This window comes from Hypomesus transpacificus, chromosome 23 (genome assembly GCF_021917145.1).
Source record: "Hypomesus transpacificus isolate Combined female chromosome 23, fHypTra1, whole genome shotgun sequence".
Taxonomy (NCBI): domain Eukaryota; kingdom Metazoa; phylum Chordata; class Actinopteri; order Osmeriformes; family Osmeridae; genus Hypomesus; species Hypomesus transpacificus.
Genome location: NC_061082.1, coordinates 6551546 through 6574959, shown reverse-complemented (window position 1 = coordinate 6574959; position 23414 = coordinate 6551546). Strand labels below are relative to the sequence as shown.

Here is a 23414-nt window from a genome sequence, read left to right as displayed (position 1 = left end):
TCCCTCCCTGCCTACCTCCCTTCCTACCTCCCTGCCTTCCTCCCTGCCTACCTCCCTGCCTACCTCCCTTCCTACCCTCCTGCTGCCTCCCTGCCTGCCTACCTTCCTACCTCCCTGCCTACCTCCCTGTCTACCTTCTTACCTCCCTGCCTACCTCCCTGCCTACCTCCCTTCCTACCTCCCTGCCTACCTTCTTACCTCCCTGCCTCCCTGACTGCCTCCCTACCTCCCTGCCTACCTTCCTACCTCCCTACATACCTTCCTACATCCCTGCTTCCCTGCCTACCTCCCTGGCTACCTTCCTACCTAACTACCTACCTTCCTACCTCCCTGCCTTCCTGACTGCCTGCCTATCTCCCTGCTTGCCTACCTCCCTGCCTACACTGTACGTGGCAGCTTGAGGAGCGCGCTCCTGGCATTTTCCCCGTCTGTGGCTTACCTCTCTGTCTTCAACACTACTGCTGGCTCTGCTCCGCGCAACAAATTCCTGGAAAACTTGTGTCGACATGTGAGGCTGCCGACAGTTATCCAGTTTTTTTCTTTGAACAGCATAAATAACTCAAAACAACACCTTTTTTTTGCTAAGTTGCAAAGGAATATACTTTAAATAGAAGTGTTGAAAATATATCTTACAAGGAAATGGTCCTTTGGATTGGCTGAGATCAAATTCACGCCTTGACCCAGTCTGAAGTTAAATCAACATTTGCATGATGTGTTCAATGGAAGGAAAGAGTGACAAAAGTTTTATTGAATACTCTGTATAAATATCCTCCATTTATAAAAAGAGACATGCATGGGGCTCTTCGTCATAGGCTAGCATTTGTTTTAGATATGAAAACTGTAAAATAATTATAAAATTAAAAAAAACGTAATATTGTAGTTGCTCTGCAAGTTTTCTTAAAAACACTTGCAAACCCATAACAACTTAAAACCCTTCCAGTCGTGAAAAGTTGAGTTTTTATTTGACATGTACTTAGTGAGTTCACTCCTCTGTTTTACATCTGCATGAAACATAACAAATGAATATGCAATGAATTTGAGCACGGTTAACTAATCAGCAGAGTATCAAGAAAGTCCAAATCTTGTGTCTGAATCAAAATAAACACTGAAACATGAATTGAAATGTCACAACAAAAAGTTTTTTACAGACTGGAAAACAAAACTTGGACTTCAGTCTGTAAAATAATCAAACAAAGCACTGACAGGAGCCTCCACAGTGATTTACACAGAAAAATGACACAGTCCAGCTGGGAAAGGGTCGTTTAAAGCATAGAGCTGTGTTCAGTCAAAATCTGTCGTTTAATATGATTTAGATTATCCCTCCTTTAACCTGGCTCACAATCATGAAATAAAAACAACTAAATATTTTGATGTGAACAAACTACACAGACTGCCTGTTCAAGACAATAGGCAAAGGATTCTTCAAGGTTCAGTCTACTACAAAGGTTCCTTTGCAGTGTGTAGTCACTGTCATGGTAACAATATTAAAACTATGAACCCTCTGGCGTGGAATGGCCTGGTAATAAAACTGGGTACATTGGCAATAAATCACAGCGATGTCATCTCTCAGCGTGCGCTCTTGCTTCGTATCATCCTCTGCTTACTTGTAGCACAGATCACTACACACACCTGCATGCACACAAGCACAAACACAGGTTCTTCTAGTCACAACTGCGGACTCGACCAAGGGAGAAGGAATGGTGCCGTTGTTTCTAAAGAAAATCACTGTATTCCAGAGGCACAACGAGTGTTTTTTGTCTGGGGAGTTCGGGGGGAAACACACTTCAAAGTGATAGATTACAAAGAGCGAAAACTTGGAGACAGAAGGTTTTATTCTCACAAAACAAGCAACAAAATAAGAAAGTCTGATCTGCCTGTCATATAGCACTTTGACAGAGGGTCATGTCAGAGGAAGTGTGCTTTCAAAAAACAACATTTATCAACTCAACCACACAAATGTCTGGGTCTATTGGATGTGAAAACAACTGGCCATTCTGCAGAATATGACTACACACACCAAAAGCTTGATTGAAAGTGCATTACAAAAGCCCTGTATATCAAACGAATAAACAAAATATAATATCATACTTTCTTTATACTGAACCTCATATAAAAAAAAACAAAAAACATTCTTTTTTCATCTACAAACTACTCAAACGAATAGAAACAATGTTAACATATGGTTTACACTCCCATATCCAAAGTGCTTTTAAAAGAGATGGTAGGCACGTTCCTCATGTTACCACAATGAGTAGTCTTGTTATCGAAGGTTTATAAATAAACAGTCTTTGGTGTCAACCAAACTCATCAGCATCCAGCAAGTTGGTAGTCCTTGGACAACCCTGGGATTCCCTTTTTTTAAATTGTCATTGATACAAGAAGAACTGTCCTCCATCTTGGGTATGTTCAAACGCTAAAATCCATTTGTCTTAAATTATGATTTGTTATATGAAAAATATGGCACTATCACTCTAGTACTGTATAAGTCATAGCATTTGAATCTGATATTAGTCCTAGCTAACTTCATTCAAAGTCTGTGTCTTAGTGGCACTTAAATCTTTGGTTACAACTGCCACCACAGTAACATGACTGACTCTGTGTGCTTTACAGCAATATTTACAGTATCTAATGACAGATTGCAGCTTGTTTCTCTTTGGGCCTGACTAGTTCTTGGGTGTTGAAGTGAGAAAATATTGGTTCAGGTATTAGTCTGGGTCAATGGACAATTCTAAAGGTTCAAGGTGGGGGAATTTAGTGAAGTGGTTTGAGAAGGAGCTCCCGTTCTACATGTGAATCGATCTGTACCGAATACTGAGAACCTTGTGGAAAAACAAGTCTCCCGCTAGTCTTCTATGAGAGGTTCCCCAAAATTCTGTTCTGGGAGATGAGATTTGGGGTATAAGGTGATATTCAGCATCCCACTCAGCAGAGCTTAGTCAGCGGTAGATGTGAGGTTCAGAAGAGTAGGAGATCCAGCTGTCAGGTGTCTAGAACCCATATGGATGGAGCCTCACTCTCTCAGTGAGCGCAGGGACCACGTAGAACAGCTCCCCTGAAGAGTCACAGCCCGGAGGAATCCAAGATCAGACAGTGTTCTACCAGGGCTCTCCTGTTCAACAACTGAAGTGTGGAAGCTTGTTTCTCAGAGCGTGATTCTAGTTAACAGAGGAGACTCCCAACTCTTCACGTTTCTCGGGTTGCAGATGGAGGTCTCCTAGTGACACAGGCTGAGCTCCTTCCTCACAGAACACTTCTTGCACTGCACCACGCAGCACCAGTGGAACCGGCAAAGACAGTTCTCCTCAAACACCACCGTCTCCTCCCTGTAGCCGCGCTCACAGCACAGCAGGTCACAGCCACTCACGTCCATCGCGGTGCTGTTGCACATGCGGCCCCTCGTGCCCAGTGAGCCTGTCTTGCGGTTGGGCAGGCAAAAGTCAGGTGACTCCGCCGAGTAGATGAGGTCCTGTTTGTCTGGGGGTTTGATGTTCTGGCCCACCGGGATGAGGGTCTTGCCATCGTTGCCGCCCATCACTTTGGAGGCGCCGTTGAAGCGCTCCAGCAGGCGGTCGCCCACCTCCCGGAAGTGGGGCATCTTCTTCCAGCATGTTCTGAGAGTACAGGAGCCAGACAGCCCATGGCACTTACACTCAGTCCTCATGTAGTTCTTGACCGCCTGTGGTGGAACACACAAACGCACCCGAACACACACACACATGAATACGCGCACACATGCACACACAGATAGATAGGTAAGATAAAAGCAGACGCTATTCAGAAGGAATTTCCCCCCTCCTGTCCCTCCTTCCCGCCTACCTTGCCTCTGGCCTTCCTTCATCTACCCTGCCTTGACAACAAACCATCACTCAGCTCTACACTAACCAGGGAACGACAGACGCATTCTGCATGCCTCTGCACTTTTATCTCGTCCTCTCTTTCATCCAAAAATTTGTTTTTCAATATACATCTTCACGGTGTTTATGTTCAAATAGCTGCTCCTAATGCAATAATTGGGCTGACTAGCTACAGCCCAGTCCCTCCTCCACTTTTACCTGTGTCTGACCTTCAGGAGGAGGTTGAGGCTGTGTGACAGACAGTGTATCAAACTGGGATGCATACCAACACTGGAGAAGCAAATGGGACACCCAGGACATTTTAAGCAATAACATATCATTAACTTCTTAAGAGGGCAGACTAGCTCCGAACAAGAGTGCTGCAGTGTCACTATCTCCTCTTTGTCAACAAGAAGGCCCTTGTCAGTCCCATAATTCACTCTGCCTACAAGTGCATGGAGTGAGCAACAAAGGAAAACATTGCACATTTACAAGGAAAAGATATATTAGCAGCTACTTGCCTTAAAGGCTTGAAAACCAAATGGGTGGCACACTTGTGTTTTCTTGTTTCAGAAACATGATTCTTGTTCAAATATCAGTTTACGGTGTAACACAAATATGGCTAGGGGCTATCTCTTTCTGGTACATGGGCAGACTGAGACAACATCCATCTACACAGGCAACACCTTCTCAGCAATCCTTTTCACATCCTTAAAACACTGTCAAATGAAATAAAAAGCAATGGGTTGTTTCAATCCCGTCTTCAACAGTAATGTTGTCAGAAATTCAAAACAATAGAAATCGAGAGCACCAGCATTACAAATCAGCAACCCATATCATTCCTGAGTTGCAGACGGAGACTGTCGACTTACCAAGCGGCCTGCTTCGTTGTTGTGCAAATCGATCAGCGTTCGGATGTCGCTCTTCCCCTTCTTTCTCTTGGCGTCCATGAACTGCTTGGACTTCTCGTAGCCAAACTCCACGTCGTCCCCACAGCCGCCCCACTCCCACTTGACGCCCTCGCCGGAGGCTGAGGAGGAGGAGGCGGGCCGGGGAGGCGCTCTGCTGCGGGTGGCCTCGCAGCCACACTGGAGCAGGTCTCCCATGCTGCAGGCCTGGGTCACCGCGTGGGTCACCCCCGCCGCTGTGATGGCGTACACGAACGCTGTTTCGCGAATGTCTGGAAAGACACACAGAAATCGAAAACAAGCATTTGCAAGAGGGCGTTATTTTGTTCATGTGTTTATTCGCTGACCGGTCACTAACGGCGTCATTTTGAAAATTGTTTTTTCCTGCCGTCAAAGAATGATGCTCTACACTGGACTACAGCAGATAGGGACCACGGGGTCACTGTCAGCGTGTACAGCTAATACTGCTGCTATCTCTCCCTCTCTTTCTCTCTGCTTCTCTCTCACACAAAGCACAGCTGCTGGGTTATTTCTGGCTCAGGGCTTACCCCATAGACCCTGGGGATGTACAACTACAACTGCAAATTGATCCTGTGTCTTAACCTAATGCACAACACAACTTTCAAGGCTGTGCCGTCTTCTGGGAAAGAAACATATCCCGATTAGAACTTTTAATGTAAGAGACTGCTGGTTTTATACTAATAAAGTATTTGTTTTTAAGTTTTAAGTGTCGCTGAATCCACTACATCTATATATTTGTTATTTCTTCTCAATTTGATTGAAAACCGATAGCTGCAACCGGCCAAACACACAATTCCCATGCAGCAGTGTGTCCAGCTCTGCCTGTATTACATCAAGCAGAGGGAAGGGTGGGGAAGGTGGCAGTTAGCAGTCCATTGTGTCGAAGATGAAATGAATGACTTTTATTTTGTGGAGCTGGAAGACGTGAGAGTGCAGTCACCGCTCAGTCTGGTGCCAAATCCATATCGCATGATTCAGTGAATGGGATTCATTAAATCTGGTGAAACGGAATCGGTGCCGTGCGAGAGGGGCTGCAGACCAGCACACTGTGATATCAATACCAGCTGTCCAACCATCTGCACACCCAAAGATGTCTCCAGACCGGCCTGTATGTGTGTGTGTGTGTATGGCGACAGTGTGTGTGTGTTCATGTGTGGGCGTGTGTGTGCATCTCTCCATACGGGACAGGGTGTTCGTGTGTGGGCGTGCGTGTGTGTGCATGCCTCCATTCCAGTCTACAGTTTCGATCTGAACACACACCTGACCTCACAGACTAGCCACTATGTAGATGTAGTTCTCAGGTCCATGGCCTAACCCTGTTTCTCTCCCTGTCTGTTCCTCCCCATTGACAGAGGGGCTTGAGGGCCTCTAGCGAGCATCCATCTGTCTGCATGGTCGGAGCCCATGCTGCCCTGGACCTGACCCTACAGCCCTCCCCTCCTCCTGGATCCAACCTGGGGCTGTCTCTCGGCTCTGACCCCCTCCTCTGCTGCCCACTAGACAAGGGGAACATGATATTACTGTATGCTCTTACTATAAGGGGTAGTTGAAAAGTTCAAAAGCACCAGCATTACAAATCAGCAATCCATATCAATGGATGTTTTCCAGTCATATCTTTGTTCTCAAGATGCAAATGTTTGATGAGCCACAGAAAGTGAAGAGGAGTAAGTGGTTAAGAAAAAAAAATATTTATACCATATCGAAAGAATCTCTTAATTTGAGCAACCCTCTTTTATATTTTCCTCCGAGACACAAATTCCAAACAAATTTCTGCTGCAGCCTGTGTCTGGGCCTGTCTGAGAGTGCTCAGTATGCCAGAAGGGCCTTCGACAGGAATTAGCAAATCTTTTTTTAATACTCTAACTTTGAGTCAATGATGCATGGGTCCCGGGTTTTACGAAGCACTAGGGGACCGCCTGGGCCCCTCTGCGGCACGGCGTGGCAGCAGCTCCATCTGACACATGCTGATGGGTATGAACTCTGCTGATTGATTGATCTGGCCTGGCTGAGTCTGAGTCAGGGAGAAGCTGAGCTCATGTGCTCTTGAGCACATGTCTGCTGCCTGGTTGGCATACCTGCCTTCCGCTCTGTTAACCTGAGCCTCACACAGCTACCACAGACAGACATAATCCCTTACTATGCATCAAACACACTCTGGATGTTTCACACACCTACTGTACATTCTGCATCTTATGCTTACACTTGTGGGGATTCTGTCTGGGATATCTGGGGATAAACTGTCCACAGCTGCTAAATTGGGTATTTTCATACCAATGCATTTGGCTGATATAAAACAGCTCTTTGGTTAATCTGCTAAGAGCTTGGTGGACGGTGAAGACACACCTCTGCTTCATCTCTCTCTCTCTCTCTCCCTCTCCCTCTCTCTCTCTTTCTCTCTCTCTCTCTCTCTCTCTCTCTCTCTCCTGAGAGAGAGAGCGCAACACCACATGACTCACAACCACTATCAAGTTCAACAGGGAGACGGGTGAAGGAATGTTAGGAGGGGTACTCTCTCTCTCTCCTTCTCTGTCTCTCTCTATCAGAGTATCACTGGGTGCATGAGTACTTCATGGTTGCCAGCTGGGTGCAGAGGGGCGGGATATAACCCAATAAGTCAAGTCATCAATAGAGTTGTGGAAGACTGATTTGTTATTGACAAGACAGACGATTAGTTTGTGATGCTGCACGAAGTGTTCCCGCCGCCCCTTCCACCCTCAGGGGAGCTGTCGAGAGCTGTATTGTATTACCTAATAACACAACCAGGACATTCAACCCTCATTCTATGAGAATCAAACGCAGAGGAAAACAACACACTCCGCCTTGATTGTGTCAGATCTGATGCTGGCATGAGCACAATCCACTCCTTGAACCATCAGTGTAATTACAGAAGTACCAAATTGGTTATTTGAACACAGCAGATATCAAGATTATACTTGTAATGACTACCCAATCACACAGAGGAGAAGCTGCATGAATCTCATTGCTAAATAAATTGACTGGATTACAAAATAACTTGTTCCTTCTCTGCGAGAACATGTTCATTCATACTTGAACCTTTTCAGACTAGGGTATTTTCTATGATAAGCATGACTTACCATGTCCAAAGAGGAATGCATGTTCAATAAGTAGGTCATCTTCATTAGGACAGCTACTGTACTGCTGACACAGAGGGCTACTCAGTCCATGGTTAAAGGAAATACATGGTGTCCTATCATTCCTCACAGTACGACAAATCATAAGCATGGAAATAAAAAAAGCTTTTTGGTGCATATATTAATATTTATGTTTTAAACCCTGTTTCAATTGCTGCTTGGTTTTGTCGTATAACTACAAATGTTAAAACTCAAAAGCCATTCATTATCGAAAGAGTTCAACTTGTGAATGTATCAGGATGTTTCAGCAGTGTCTATGGACAAGACACTGGCAGTTACATTTCTCCAACCTCATCACTCGGCTTTATAGGAAACCCCAGTGACAGGACTGTCATTAATTGTTTTCTCAATGACAGATTGTGGCTTCAGTCATAAACGAGTGTCTTTTCTTGTGAAGTGCTTCGTAACTCAGAACATCTCTGTATCCACAGCGGACTGAGCACTGCCAGGGCAGGGAGTGTGGCGCTCTGACCATGACCATGACCATGACCACAGAGCAGAAGACAGAAGGAAGAGGGGTTGACAGACAGAGCAACGAGTCACATTCCTAAAGTGGCATAAGAAATGACATGCAGGCTGAGTATTTGTTATAATACATTGAAATTAGAACCACACTTTGTGTCTCTGAGCGTTTTCGAATTGCTTCATTAAAGCCAGGAGATGTGTTCCAGCTCTCCCAGCGGCTGTCTCGTGAGCCCAGCGCGGAGTGGCAGGGCAACAGCAGCTTCGGGTTTTTATGTTTGAAAAGGCGGGAGAAAAACAGCCTTCTGGCTATATTTGCGCGGACAAATAGGAGTCGGCTCGCGCTGGCGATGCGGCCGTGTCCAGGTGAGGAAGTGGCCCTGTCTTCGCCGGGCTCTCAGCGCTGATAGACGCTCCTTAAAGGCTGATCTGGGTAATTGTGCTGACGATTTTCAATGGAACAGCACTTTAAACCCATCTATTGTGTAGACACGCTGGAATTCATGATTAATCACCGTTGAGGGCTGTCAGATTCCAGCTCCTCCGTGAGAGGAGAGGTGTTGTAATACTGACGGTCCCACCTCTTTCCTGCGCCATCCAAGCACAGGCATGACAATCAGCCTCAAAACATCACTCTCAGATCCTCATATACCTGGTGAAAAGTACGTTTTACTAGCTAAACCACATAAGGTTCTACTCTCCAGCAGTTAGATGAACGTAGCTGACAGCTGTCAGTATTCTTTGGCTTTCTGACTGAATCTGGCTCGTCAAACAAAATGAGATACATCGATGTTTGACAGAAGATAATGTTTATCTTCTAGCCCTTCTGAGGGTTTCATCGTGGTACCAATATCTTCCTCATCCAGCCACCACAGTCTGTCTCAAGTAACCACACGCTATTTAGCTAGGCCACGGAGGATTACAGTCTTGCTGAGGAATGGCTCATAAGGCCTGACTGTGGCAGATGATACCATGAGTTTAGTCAGACACACCACACAGACATTCTTCTAGTCATAAAGTCTTTGAGTGGATGCTTTAATGGACATTTCTCAGCTCTGCTGGCCAAGTTCCTTCAGTGGCAGTGCTGTCATCACTATCAAGATGGCTCATAAAGATTCAAAGAGAACTGTGAGCATGCATTAGCTAGATAGCTCAATAAAAACCAGGAGAGGATATATACAATTAATATTGGAGCAACTCCCAGTGGTTTGTTGACAAAACACTTCATTGTTGGGTCACAGAGAGTGGTTTCTATGGAGTAATGGAGTAGTCAGATAGTGCTGGAGCAAGGGCAGGGACAACAGACAGAAATGTGCTTGGTAATTGCAGAGTAGCAGGGCCCTACATTAGTTATATTACTGAACTTCAAAGAGATGGGGAACATTTTGAGATCAATGATTAGGAGAGGCAATTTCAGAAGATAATTTTGAGAGTGCAATCTGATGCAGAAGAGAATCAGTCAAGTGTAAATCTGTCTTGTTAAGACACAACAGCTGTCCTTGTTCTGAGTTGAGAGGCCACTGCCTCAGCCTTCGGAGGTCAGGGGTTCACGTCTTCAAAATAGACACTAGTGAATCATGAGAGAGATACTTAGATCATCTTCTTTCATAATCACACAGCTTGGAAGAAGATTTAGGAAAAGTTAGTTGTGCTGAGTAACTATAGATAGGAACAGTTTTGGATTCTGTTTAAACAGAATCAATCCATTTTGTTACTCACCTTGCTGGAGTATTTTGCCAAAGTACTTGTTCTGACTGGTGCAGTTCCAGCGGCGATAGCGAAACTGGTACTGACATTCCCGGACGCCTAGCTTGGCACCCTTGGCCACCTCGCTGACAATCTCTGGCTGGGTCTGGCACAGCTCTGCCTGTTTGCCAGCGAGGCGCTTGGTCTTCCTGCAGATACTGTTGGGATCCATGACCAGAGGACTGCCCACAGCCCTGAAGAACAGGACACACACACACATCATTCATAGCACCCCTGGGAATCTTAGGTGTATTACCAGAGAGAGGCAGACGCATCTTCATTGCCAGGTTTCTTCACTTGGGATGAAAGACGTCTGTTTACACTTCAGGTAAACTGTTTATTTCTCTCCTTAACGGGAGAAAAAGTAGGCCTCTGGTCCAACACTGTGAGCTTTTTCCAGAGCGTTCCAAACAGTTGTCATGACAAAATGTGAGATCCGTCCCATTTGAGTTCACCTCCACTTAATAATCTATAATATCTGACTTTACAGATTAACGGTGTGATCCTGTAAGGCGTGAACCGGGTGTTATTGTTAAGTGGTAGTAGGGAATAGAGTGTATATGTCTGTGTGCATGGTCTATGTGTCTTAATGCACGCTCATGCCTGCCTATGTGTGTGTGTATGCATATTTGTGCACGTGTGTAAGAACGCCTCACTGCTTTTCATTCACCCCTTGCCGTTGTGTTCCATCTCTATGTCTAATAACTTTCATCTGCGGAGTGAGTTTGTTTTAAGAAGTCAAAGCAGCACTCTTGCCAATCCTCTCTCATGCCGGTCTGATAAGACAAGGAGCCACAGGATACAGGATAGTGGCAGTCTGCACACAGGACCCATCCCCCATCCAAACTAAGTCTATTATTTTATTACAGTGGGGCCATTTATATTTTGATTTAAAATGTCACCCTATACTTCTGATTCAATCAAAATACCATTTATTTTTAGCTACAAGTACGACCTTTTTAGCTTTATAGCGTCATGGAAAAAAGAAGATAGCAGACAAACTGCCAACACACGGTTATCCTCGAGGACAGAAATATATGATAATGTCGAGCGGCGTGGATTAAGCTTACAAAACTCCTCAAATCCACCCTAATAATTCATTCTTCCCGGAAAGGAGAGAACAGTACAGTAACAAGCTCCCATGAAGTAAATTATGTCAACTGTGGTGCGAGGTCCTGATTCCAAAACTCCAGCTCAGAAGAATGGTTACAGTATTCTGACAACCAATCCCCTTCTTCTACCAGTTATTGACGATGTATTGACAACGTCTCCTTGGCAACGGCTTTTGGAAAGAACACTCAATGAGCGTGCTCCTTTGAGCAGTATCCATGAAGAAAGAAGAATAAAACCCGTGGCCTTCCCTGCTGTGTCATTGTGGATGTTCACATGTTGTGATTAGCAGGCAGACTCTGCCTCTACAACCACTGATTATCTCTGTCATCACAGCTTCCAAACCTGTGAGCGAGTGTGTCCGGATCAGAGCCATGAAACTGGCTCTTCTCACAGCCTCCAAACCTGTGAGCGAGTGTGTCCGGATCAGAGCCATGAAACTGGCTCTTCTCACAGCCTCCAAACCTGTGAGCGAGTGTGTCCGGATCAGAGACATGAAACTGACTCTTCTCACAGCTTGCAAAAGAAATGACCAGGTTTTACAACAGGAGGTGTAGGCTCGTTAAAAAGCAGACTATGTTGGACAGACTTTCTCTTGTCCAAGTTCTGTGTCATTGTCAGTGTAAGAAGTGACAATTGACACAAAAAATATGTGTGATAAAATAATTTTGTTAAACTACTCAGGATGAATGAATAAGATGTCATAGTAACCTACTATACAGTACCTTGCTATAAATGCTAATGCTTAGGCTTTAGGAGAGCTCGTTCATACAGTCTTGTGTAGTGAGCAGTATTTCAATGTAACTCAAACAGTTGGACTGTCAGCATAGCTGGAGTGAGCATTGTGTATGTAAATGAGGCTTTTGTCTGTATGTTGTCTGTACCAAGTTGCACTGCAAAATGTACCAGAACCAGCACTGACCTTAAACACATCCCTGCGCTGCCAAAACCACACACAGACATCTTCATTAAAAGATATACACACAAGGAACTCCAATGTCAGATAAGCAATCAATCTTCCTATTCTTACAATGTCACAGATTCAGCCTCTATCAGTTCTAGTTAAAGCTCCTGGTGGTGATAACATTGAAACAGGGTCTAACCAAAACATCAACGAGGATGTACCGCCATGGATGCAATCAAGAACCTCTCCAAACCCTACCTCGCATGAAATATCAGAAAGATAATAGAGACCAAAATAGAGAAGGAAACAGAGATAAAGAACCACATATCCAAATAATCAGTCCCTGTGGAGCAGCAGACATGATCTGTGTAGGATAAGCTGTTTTTCTAGCCTGGCCGACCTCAGGTTTCATTACCACTCGCACGGCCACAGATATGGGCCTTTATTCACTTTGCGAAACGAGTGAATTTCATCCTCCTTAATCCTCCAAGTATGCTGTATATGAAGTCAGTCACGACAAGGCCAGGGACTAGGACGCCAGCTAGGGAAGGGGGGGGGGGGGAGAGAGAAAATGAGAGAGAGACACACAGAGAGAGCTGGAGAGAGAGAGGGAGAGGGAGAGAAAGGGATGCTGGGTGAGGCCTGTGGTCCATGGCTTTGAGCCATGGCATAATCTCCTCTAGACTTCAACACTAAATCAAGTGACAGTCTAGGACTGACAGAGGCAGCGCCACAGCAGTCTGTCACATGTTGATCTCACAGTGAGAGGGAAGGAAAGAATAAGAACATAGTACGCAAGTACCCAGCAGGAATCCAACTCAAGTCTCCCACTATGCCAGCTCCAATTATATACCAATTCACCAAGAATACATCCTTAAGTTCTGAGTATAATATTGTGCCTTGAAAGTCTCAGACAGGGATTACCTGACTACCTCTGCCACACAGAGACAAGACTTCTCCCAGTCTGGGAAGCGTCTGGTTCACAGCATGCTCTGCAAAGGAACACTGTAACATCCTGCAGACTCCAGAGCCCTGGCTGGCTCAGGCATCTCGCTCTTCATCTCATCTTCATCTGACCACATCTCTCTGATCCTTGATTGTACATCTCACCACTCTCAGACAAAAAAACAAAACATGTATTGCTTTTTGATTCGTGAGTGGGGACAGATAAGATCTAGTATAATTAAGTGCTTTTCAACTGGTGACTGATGTTTCAACTGGTGCGGAGCAGAAGCAAAGGGCCAGGGCTGGGGGGGGGGTATGCTGGCTCTGGCCCCATTCGGCCTGGATGACTGGGACTGACACTTGTGCATGTGCACCTGTGAGGTTAAGACACGCTCCTCACTGCCTGCCATGCCAGCCTATGCCCCACACAAACAAAACACAAGACACACAAAACTATCTGATGGGGATATAACACCTAGCCTCGTGTTCAATGATCAGTTAGTATCTGTCATTAGACCAAGAAAACACTCTCAAGAACTACTGTACGTTTAGGCGGGAAGGGTACATATGAACACACCCACCCACCCACCCACACACACACACACACACACACACACGGCATATAACTACTTGTGCTGAACCCTGTTTTAGAGCAAAGGCATTCCACACTCCCTGAATCTCACTGCTCAGCACCCGGCCCAAATGATTAGACTCTAATCAACAGAGGCTCTGAAAGGACAGGGTTATCTCTAAGCGTTTCATCTCTCCCTCTCTCTCTCTCTCTCTCTCTCTCTCTCTCTCTTTCTCTCTCTCTCTCTCTCTCTCTCTCTCTCTCTCTCTCGCCAGTGATATCCTGTATGAATGACAACTATTTGCCTTTAAAGAGAAGACGGAGAGAGAAAGAGAGAAGTGATGGTATGTCGAGAAACTCTCAACAGAAAGCGTCATTGTCCTGTCCGTGTCTGCCAGACCTACAGGTGTGCTCACCTTTAGCCCACCCTTCTAGGTCTGTCTTAGTGTAGCAGAGGTGGTTCAGTGACCCATGCACTATTGATGAGTGGCTTAACCTTTCCTGTGACCCGAGGACATGCATTATCTCCCCTAGTTTTAGCTCAGCAGGCCAAAAATATGCAGCCTGTGTCTCAGCACGGTTGGTCACACCAGTTCAGTTATTATAGGTGACCTTGATAGAGATGGAATGGAGGGGAAGAGCTCGAAAAATGCTGAAAGGGGATGTGATCTAAACATCCCCCTGCAGATGAGTGTGTGTGTAGAATATGTTATCAACAGATCTCTCCCTGTCTCTCTGACTGTCACACACCTCTGAGCGCTGAACACAGGATTGTTTTATGATGACATATCCACTGCCTCAAGGTCCACCTGAAATTCCAACTCTGACCCCTTTCATATGTCTGCTTTTACCACAGGCCATGCCAGACCTCAATGAGGTTCAGCATGCAAGACCACCATGGCCCTGCAACCCTAAGACATTTATCTCTATTAATTGCGGTTGGTTTCATTTTTAGTTGTAGTTTAAATACCTTTTACATTTTATTTAGAATGTGCTCAAAAGTTGTTAGATAAATTCAAAACAAAATTATTGTTGATTGTATATCATAAAGGTTTTTTTCAACACTAAATAATAGGCAACTAATATTCCCCAGGGGGCTAGGAGATTAGTAATACAATAAATTATTCAAATGAATTACGATGATATTATTTTAGATTAGTCACTTGGTATACTACTGCTTTAAAACATACGTGGGAAAATGAGTCGGTATATTGGATAGGCTATTGGATGACATGTTTAATTCAAATATATCAGAAAAAACGAGTTGCCGCTATAATCGTTTCGTTGTATTCATATCTGAGGTCACACTATTATGAAAACCCCTTACTAACATATTTGCTACTGCTATCCAACAGCACGTGTCAATTATTAATGTACCAAAGACTTACCACCATAGTCCGATGATATTGACAGGACAAAGAAGGATGAAGAATAGAGCAAGTTGAATCCGAGATAATGGAATCGTCATGATGAGTGTATCCTTGAGAAAGAGCAACAACAACTCTGTATCAAAGTTCCAAACCGAGCACCGCCTCTCCCAAATACAATTAAGGTGTTGTTTGTTTTTCATGGGATGTCTCGCGGACTCGGTCGACCACACTGCAGGAGTCAGCAGCACCGCCAAATACTGGTGCGCAGGAAACCCGACGGGATCTTCTCCGGTCTCATCACTAACGTTTGATAACTTGGTCAGAGTATGGCGATTTCCGTGATGGAATGCGTTAACCTCTTCATTGTCGTTTCTCTGGCAAACAATTTCAAACTTTAAACCCCAAAGGAAAAGGTGACAAAAACCTTGCGTCTTACACCCAAATTCCGATAGCACAGCGATTTTAATCTGGCAGCAAGGATACTGGAGCCTGAGGGTGATGGAATGGAGCCAGAGCCAGGGCAGGGAAGTAAACCCCAGAAGATTCCAGGAGGACTATCGATGTTGACGTTATGGCGCAAAAGCATTAACTGAAATTGGCCTCAGTGTCACCGTTTTTTTTCTTTTCTTTTTTTGCGTAGCTCTCACGCATTGAAATAGGATGACGGCTATTTTTCTATACCAAGGCCACAGGTAGGCGTCGGTAGGCAGGCGTAAACGTTGCCCTGCTGTCTAGTTTTTTTTGTTTTTTTTTGCCCTGCTCTCTAGTATTTAAGTGAAAATGCATTTGCCTTGGTTAACAGATGCGCTCATCTTCAACCGTGACGTCGCTCCGGGCCAAGTGAAATCCTCACTGTCACTCTGGGAAAAAATGGATAATTACTTGGAAAAGCTTGACTGATTACAAACTGTTGAAACCGAGGGTGGGGGAGAGGCAAAGAAACATTTTCCCAACGTGTTTACAGTAAAGAAATCACAGCCTATGGAATTATATGAGCTCATCACAGGTGTTGCAAATACCTCTCCGAGTTGCCATGGTTGATTAGAGGAACATGCAACTAGTAGGTGGAAAAATACTTGATTGAACAATAACAAAAAAAAAATGGACAGTAAAATTGTATTTCCATCTACTGTGTTCTGTTTTAGGGAAAGTGTTTAATTGACATTATTATCATTATTATACCTCCTGAATTTCACATAACGGCAAATACACAATAAATATAAAAAATAGTGTCCTACGTTCCAGCCAGCAATACTGTTGTCTTATTTACCCGTGGGTTTATGAACGTAATCAGTGCCAAAATATCTCTGTTTCCACTATTATTCTTGTAAATGAGAACACCTGCTCTGTGCTGAGTTAGCACTCGTTTGATTATAATAGTGTCATCACTGCAGTGGACTGTGGCATCACACTCTTGCCAACAAAAGGGCAATCTATGTCCATGTGTCAGGCATGTCTTGCATAGGTGGGATTACCACATAACCCCTTTATTTGAAGTGGCCAAAAGCACACATTGAAATCCAATAGCTGTGCTCTGTAGTTGCCCATCAAAAGATCAACCCACTACATTCCTGGACAGTGATGCAATCAATCAAAACACAAACACACGGCTCATTTTACAGCTGCAAGTCTCATCTGCATTTATCAACAACCCCCTGCCACCCCCCCCCCCCCCCCTCCCTCCTCCTCCCCGACCCCACCCAGAATCCAGGAGTGATAAGTGCAGATTTCTTTTCTGGTTATCTCATGGTCAGGTCTCTTTGATTCATATTCCATTGTTTCCCACCAACATCAAAGGAGGAATTTGAAACACATCTCTTTATGCTCCAGGTGTTTCAGAAAAACGTCAGTTTATCATGGCAGAAGAGAGTAGTTTAACTGGATTTATAGATTTTTCCTGCTACTAACCTCAGATGAGAATCAAAAACTAATGTGGGACATTTTCACTCATTGGGCACATTAGTTGGAAAGTTTATGATTGTGGGGTCAAATTTAACACCAAAACTAGGAGAATTCTTTCTCTTTTTTTGTTCTGATTAGTCTGCATTGTTCTGTGTAAGCACAAATTCCTATGACATTGGTATGAATTGGGCCCCCTTAGGAGGCTATTGAGAATTATTCAGAAAATGCATGAACACATGACTTACAACTTTTCCACAGGGAATTAGAAAGAGATAACGAGTTATAGTTATAACAGCATAATTGTGAACGTGTCTGACAACATTGCTCATTTTGTGGTATTCTCTCTTTCTCAGTATGGGAGGGTATGTTTTGTTAGGGAGGGCTGAATCTTCATACTTGGCTTAAACTTTATGGACAATAAAGATCTGATTTCAAAGTCCAGCAGGGTGTTGAGCCTGGGGTCTTGGCTGAGCGTTCCCTGGGAACAGCCGCTAAAGACCCAGAGTGTGCCTGGCTCACTAGTGCTTCACAATACCTACAAACTCCTATCTCCTTTATACACTCTACCCTACCAAGAGTGGCCAGCATTCTCTGTACTTCTACCCATTCTACCCAACTCCATCGTACCACTGTTAAACAGATGAGACACACTCCTCTTGATACACTGCTTTCATCCTGCCGTGAAATATCTCCCCGCAGTCTGCCTGGAGGCTGGACATAGCTTCTATCTCCGGGAACTTGTCCTCTCTCTAGGCCTAACACACCAAAGAGAAAACAACTTACAATCTTCACTCTTTGGCCAAAAAGCAAGTGATACATTCCCCAGGCATTATCATTTCAAAATGATTAGAAATCCAATCACACATAATATTTTATATGCCGAGTTGAATTAAGGCTAAATCAGAAACACATGACGGCACACATGAGGCTCTCTAACCTTTTTAAACGAGCCACAGTCATCCTTGGAATCCCCTGGAGCTTGCTTCATGACATTTCTTGTGAACCGGCAGAAGGATTCTATAATAAAACATCTATACTGTCCCATGATTTCTATGTCTACAGACCTCCACATCCTCCCTCCTGTCTGCTCTGGGATAATGAGATCGAGTCATTATGATGCATCAACAACTAAGGGAAAATTAAGTGTTTCAGCCAGAATGATGTCACTTTTCAGGGTGTAGACAGCCAGAGTATTGTCCAGAATGAGATACAAGTGGATCTCTGTGTAGGCCGCAGTATCTGCAGAAGCTTTCAGTTATCACATCCAGACAACCCGCTTCCGAGACCCAAACCTTCATTACAGTGCAGATTACGCATTTTGACTGTAAAAATGTGTTAAAAGTTTTTATGATCATGAGATCACCCCCTCAGTCACAAAAAAGGGTCCCCAGAAACAAGTTATCGGGGACATAATTAAATCCAGCCATTGTGCCATCTTCCAAGTGCGTCACATTAAGCACTTTATAACAGCATAACTGTTGAACTTTTCTTTATTAGATTAGATTTGGCCCCATTGATGGTGCCATCCATGTGAGGCGAAGGGGCCATCAGGGAGTCGATTTGTGTGTGTATGTGTATGTGTGTGTGTTTGTATGAACATGTGTTTGTGTGTGCGTGCATACTGTATATTTGTGGGCACGTGCATTTATTTTTTGTGCTTGGTGACATTTCACTGTTGGATTATCAAAAGACTACTGCAATCCACATCGTTTCCGTGAAATGTAGAAATAATTTCATCCGTTTTGCATATGTGTCTTAATGGACTCCCCTACGACTGTTAACAACAGCTCCCTCAAGACTTCAAAGTTCCAAAACGAACATGCTGCAATATTGATGGATCCCTGAAGAGTAATGCGACATGGGACAAGAGAGGCTGTGCTCCCTTGAGCATGCGAAGCTCATCTTCTTTGAGATGTTCTGGGAAGATAGAGAGAGGGGGGGGGGGGGGGGGCAGGATGATGACCCTTAGTTATCCACGTTGCTCCACATCAGACACAGCTGAAGCAAAGAAATGCATGTTTACCATTGTATGTTTATTTAGAAGTGCAAAATATATAACATCTAGATGTATAACAGACTGGATTTGTAGTGATAGAGTAAAGTGATTTAGAACATGTTAGTTCAGTCATCCTAGTGTTTGCTTCTCTATGTTGATGTTGTTATTAACATGTTTGCGGATTCATGAGAAATATTGTCAGGGGAAACAAGATATGGTATATTGGTACATTGCGCCACCTGGTGTAAAATAAGTGAAATAAGAATTGGTGTCAATTTGATCAGTCGATGCGTCGTAAATCAGATTTTACGGGCTTTTGTTCTGCCAAATGAGCAGCTTGCCCAATCTGAAAATACAAAAGGTTGAATAATCAACAGCTAGGGTGAAATGTCCACTTTGGTTTGACTGAATTACAGTGCATGTCCAAAAAACACAATTCATGTGTCATGATGTAATACGATAATACACATGTATGACTTACGGCCCGGTCACATCTGTTAAGTAATGAATAGTAGTGGACGCGAGAAGGTTGTTAGTTTTGTAAACTTCAACAAAGGTTTTTCATGCTGTCGTACTTACTATCACCAGTAGATGGAAGCAAATGTTAGACATTTGGCATTACACAAGCTGTTACCAAACATACCACGTATGTTTTGTAAGTCTCCGTAGTTATATCATAAACATCGTTCGATTGCAGGGTGAGTACGCATTAGTTTGAATGGATTGTGAACTAATACCTGAAATACAGTTGCTACTGTTTCTCGCTACTGTTTCTCACTACTGTCTTGTACATGCGTTATTTCTATTTGACTTTCAGGGGGAATCGTTATAATTTCAACAATTATGAAGTCAATTGCCTGCATATCCTCTGTGAGAGCTATGTGTCAGTATTCCGCTCACGCGTTGGTCTTAAGTCGTGGTTTAACGCAAAGTCATACACATATGCTTACACGACTTTTTACTGTGGAAGTACCATGCAAACATAGTCTAGCACCACCGTGCATTTCAACTTTGCTCCGTTACCATACCACAAGTGAGAGAGGGGCGATGGCACATCAGTTATGCAACCTGCCATCGACAGAGGAAAAAGACCACGAACTGATGTTGCATCTTGAGAGATGCCTTTCATGTAATACAGCAACAGGTGCCGTGGTCACACAAACAGTATCTCCTATTTCTCCAAACAAGACTCAGGCCATAAGAGATTCCTTCACGATGAAGGCCCTATTTGAAGGCGAGGTCTTGCCGGAACTCTGCACCAGGTTGACCGAGGCCCCTAGTAATCAAGAGAGAATCAAACATCTTGCCATTTTACTGGGAGTGTGTGTGGAGTTTGGTGTGGACCCTAACAGTCCAGTAGTTTCCAGGTTAAAAGAGGAGTGCAGAGCACAACTCTCACAAACAGACATCAAGCTACCACACTTGTGCCACCTTGGAGAGGTGGCCTACAAGCTGGAAGGCAGGAGATCTGAGATTGTGGTGCAGGTCCTTAACTCTGTGAGCGCTAGCATCGACGAGGCTCTCTCTCCTGACGATGCTGCCCAGGTGTACTCCCTCCTGGCTCTATGCCAGGACACCCACCCGTGGATGTTTGGCCTACACAGGCAAACAAAGAGGCTGATCCACAGACTGACTGCCAGCAACATCAGTGACATCCTCCACTTCCTGGGGGCCCTACAGCAGAGCCAGGCCATCTCTCTGATCCTCAAGCTCAGCCGCAGGGCCTCTAGGCTCTTCCAGGACTTCACAGACCAGGAGCTGCTAAGGGTCCTGGCCAGTCTCATGCACTTTGGACATCATGATCAGGGGTTCCTGCCAGCCATGGAGAAGCACCTCCCAGGCAGGATAGCAGGAGGGGACGTGGAGCTCATTAGCACGGCGATGGAGTTCTGCCTACAGATGAGGTGGCGCTCTGAGCCTATCTTTGAGGCCGTAGCAGAGGGCTTCGTCAGCAACGCGGAGAAGTACAGCACTCCCCAGATCGCCTGCCAGATCGTGGCCATGGGAAGGCTGAACTACCTGCCGGATTGCTCCGGTCAGATGTTTAGCAAGCTGGAGAGCGTCCTGCAGTCCCGTTTCTCCCAGTTCCAGCCCCGGTCTGTGATCGAGGTGCTCCACTCATGCATCCACCTAGAGAGGTTCCCACTCAACTTTGTGTCCAAGGTTTTCAGCCCCTACTTCCTGCAGAGGCTGCAAGGTATCGCATATCTCTTTCCCTTACTGAGTGTGTGTTTATATGTGTGAATGTGCATGAGACAGGACCTTTTCCCCCAGTTGTGTTTCTCCTCAGGTGTGGGATTGTTGGTCTATTAGCTCATACCTGCATGTGATATACAACGTGTGTGTGTGTGTGGGGGTGTAGTATATGAATGCTGTGTATCTAGTATGTAACCATGTCTTTCTCTCTCTCACAGCACAAGGGGAGCCCCTGGATAAGAATTCCCTGGGTCAGCTAACCCAGCTCAACCTTTCCACCTCACTGGAGTGCACTCACTACAGGGTGAGTGCACTCAGCATCACTGAAGACATTCCATGAATACATCCATGAATTGGAAATTAACCCACAAGCAAAGCTTTTTTTCCAGACATGACCACACTGGGCCTCCATGGAGTTTCAATGGAGATCATCTTTATAGAACTACACATTTTAAACTTAATTTTTACAATATACCACATTATGTGTATGTCATTCCAGGGTCGCAGGCTGCCTTACTACTATCACATGAAGAAGTTCTCCTCTGGGGACCACTCCTTTGAGACACCCATGGACAGATATCTCTACAGCCAGGTTAAAGGGCCTCTCAGCACTCTACTTGGGGGCAAGGACCACTACACCACCAGAGTTTTCACACAGACTGGATACACTATAGGTGATTCACTGCTGCTCTCTTCTATTCTAAATTGTAATATGCACTACAGTATGTTGACTTTACTACAGTTTAATGACAGGATTAAACAGGTGAAGTCATTCCGATGGTTGTTTTTGTTGGCCAGACTTGGAGATCAATCTGGATGAAGATGGCTTTGTCTTGCCTCTCTCTCAATGGGAACACACTCAGAGGAGGTAAGTCACACAGGTAGACTGAACTCATACAATTAATAAATAGAGTACGTTCTTTATGTTTGTAAAAAAAAAAATGCACATGTAGACGTGGTTAAGATGAAGTGTGTGTCTGTGTGTTGTAGGATGGCCTTGTGTCTGGATGGTAAGGACCGGTTCTGCAGCAACACCCAGCACCTGCTGGGGAAGGAGGCCACCAAGAGGCGCCACCTCCGTAGATTGGGCTACCAGGTGGTACAGGTACCGACATGACGACTGCAAATGCTCCTGAACCTCGATGGAACTTAACTAGAAAAAGCCCCGTCAGTGACCCTGTCTGTTGTTGCTTCGTTCTTCTCCAGATCCCCTACTATGAGTTTGAGAGACAGAGAAGGCCGGAGGACCAGGTGCGCTACCTCCACAAGAAGATCTTCCCCACCATCTTCAAGTTTAGCCGCTGATCTGACAGACTTATAACTCTATGGACATTTGGGCGACATCAGCAAACAAACAGGACAAGTCGACAACCTGCTGGTTGGTGGTAACATAAGCTGAGGAAGACAAGATGGAGGATGTTTTCTCCTAAACTGTCAATCATCTCTTGATGCATTGAGTAACACTGCTGTTTGTGTTATGGATATATCGGTTGAACTTGAAGGCCTAAGGGTTGCTAAACATGGTATAGTACATTTTACGCAAGAGGGGAAGGCATAACGGGCTGCTTGGATGTAATAGATAAGCTGTGTGCTTCGAAGCTTCCTCTGCCTTGTACTAATTACCATGAATAATCATCGACAGACCTTTTCTTTTTGTTCCAAGTGGGAGATTGTTTATTTTGTGCAATATTTAGTTCATTTGAACATAGCTATAATGTAATTTAAATGATTGAATATGAACTGGAAGTACTGCAATACAAGTTATACATGTATGGGGGAATTTCAAAGTCTCATAACTGTACAATAAAAAACTAAGTTTGTATATTGCCCTTATTCTTTATTAAAGGAGTGCAGCCAACATTTAAAAAAAAACTGAAGAAAGAATCATGTCCTGTCTTTTGAGTGCCAATTGTTGCAGCTTTCTTTTAGTCTTCCTCTTGCAGGGCATAAAGCTTGTTGGCATTTAATCCACTTTTGGCCTGCTGGGCTGACAATATCTCCTAGGCAACAGAGTGTAAACTCAGACCTGCCCAGGGAAGAGGGAGGCATGTGGAGAGAAGTGCAAGGAGTGTACACACTGGAGAGGCTGTTGAAATACAAAAAAACATGAACTTCTCGATCGATGCATAGCGTTATATATGTCTCTAATAGAGCACTGGATTGTATGTGAATCAAGCATGGAAATAGAGCAAATGATGGAAGAAAATGATTCAAATCAAGAGGAGATACAGCTCAAGTCTAAAGGTGAGTTAAGTTTAGTGTTTAGTCCTTTTCACAGACTCCTGGCTTCATCTGAGT

The 23414-nt window shown here is 44.5% G+C and overlaps 2 protein-coding genes across 3 annotated transcripts; one reads left to right on the top strand and one right to left on the bottom strand.

The window, feature by feature from the left end:
• Nucleotides 1–873: 873 nt before the first annotated feature.
• On the bottom strand, nucleotides 874–16240 carry wnt6b (wingless-type MMTV integration site family, member 6b). The gene is made up of 4 exons (XM_047047856.1): nucleotides 15041–16240; nucleotides 10096–10316; nucleotides 4706–5013; nucleotides 874–3676 (listed from the first exon to the last, which is right to left on the bottom strand). Exons 1-4 carry the CDS (start codon nucleotides 15220–15222, stop codon nucleotides 3215–3217), a joined length of 1173 nt encoding a protein of 390 aa, XP_046903812.1. The 5' UTR covers nucleotides 15223–16240; the 3' UTR covers nucleotides 874–3214.
• Nucleotides 16241–19549: 3309 nt separating this feature from the next.
• Nucleotides 19550–22938, top strand: LOC124485456 (FAST kinase domain-containing protein 3, mitochondrial-like). Of its 2 annotated transcripts, XM_047047084.1 has the most exons (7): nucleotides 19550–19618; nucleotides 19738–21117; nucleotides 21335–21420; nucleotides 21616–21790; nucleotides 21915–21984; nucleotides 22107–22221; nucleotides 22323–22938. In XM_047047084.1, the coding sequence occupies exons 2-7, from the start codon at nucleotides 19764–19766 to the stop codon at nucleotides 22419–22421; spliced, it is 1899 nt and encodes a 632-aa protein (XP_046903040.1). In that variant the 5' UTR covers nucleotides 19550–19618; nucleotides 19738–19763; the 3' UTR covers nucleotides 22422–22938. The 2 variants fall into 2 exon arrangements, with proteins under 2 accessions (XP_046903040.1, XP_046903038.1); XM_047047082.1 differs by lacking the exon at nucleotides 19550–19618 and having other exon boundaries at nucleotides 19629–21117.
• The last annotated feature ends 476 nt before the right edge of the window (nucleotides 22939–23414 follow it).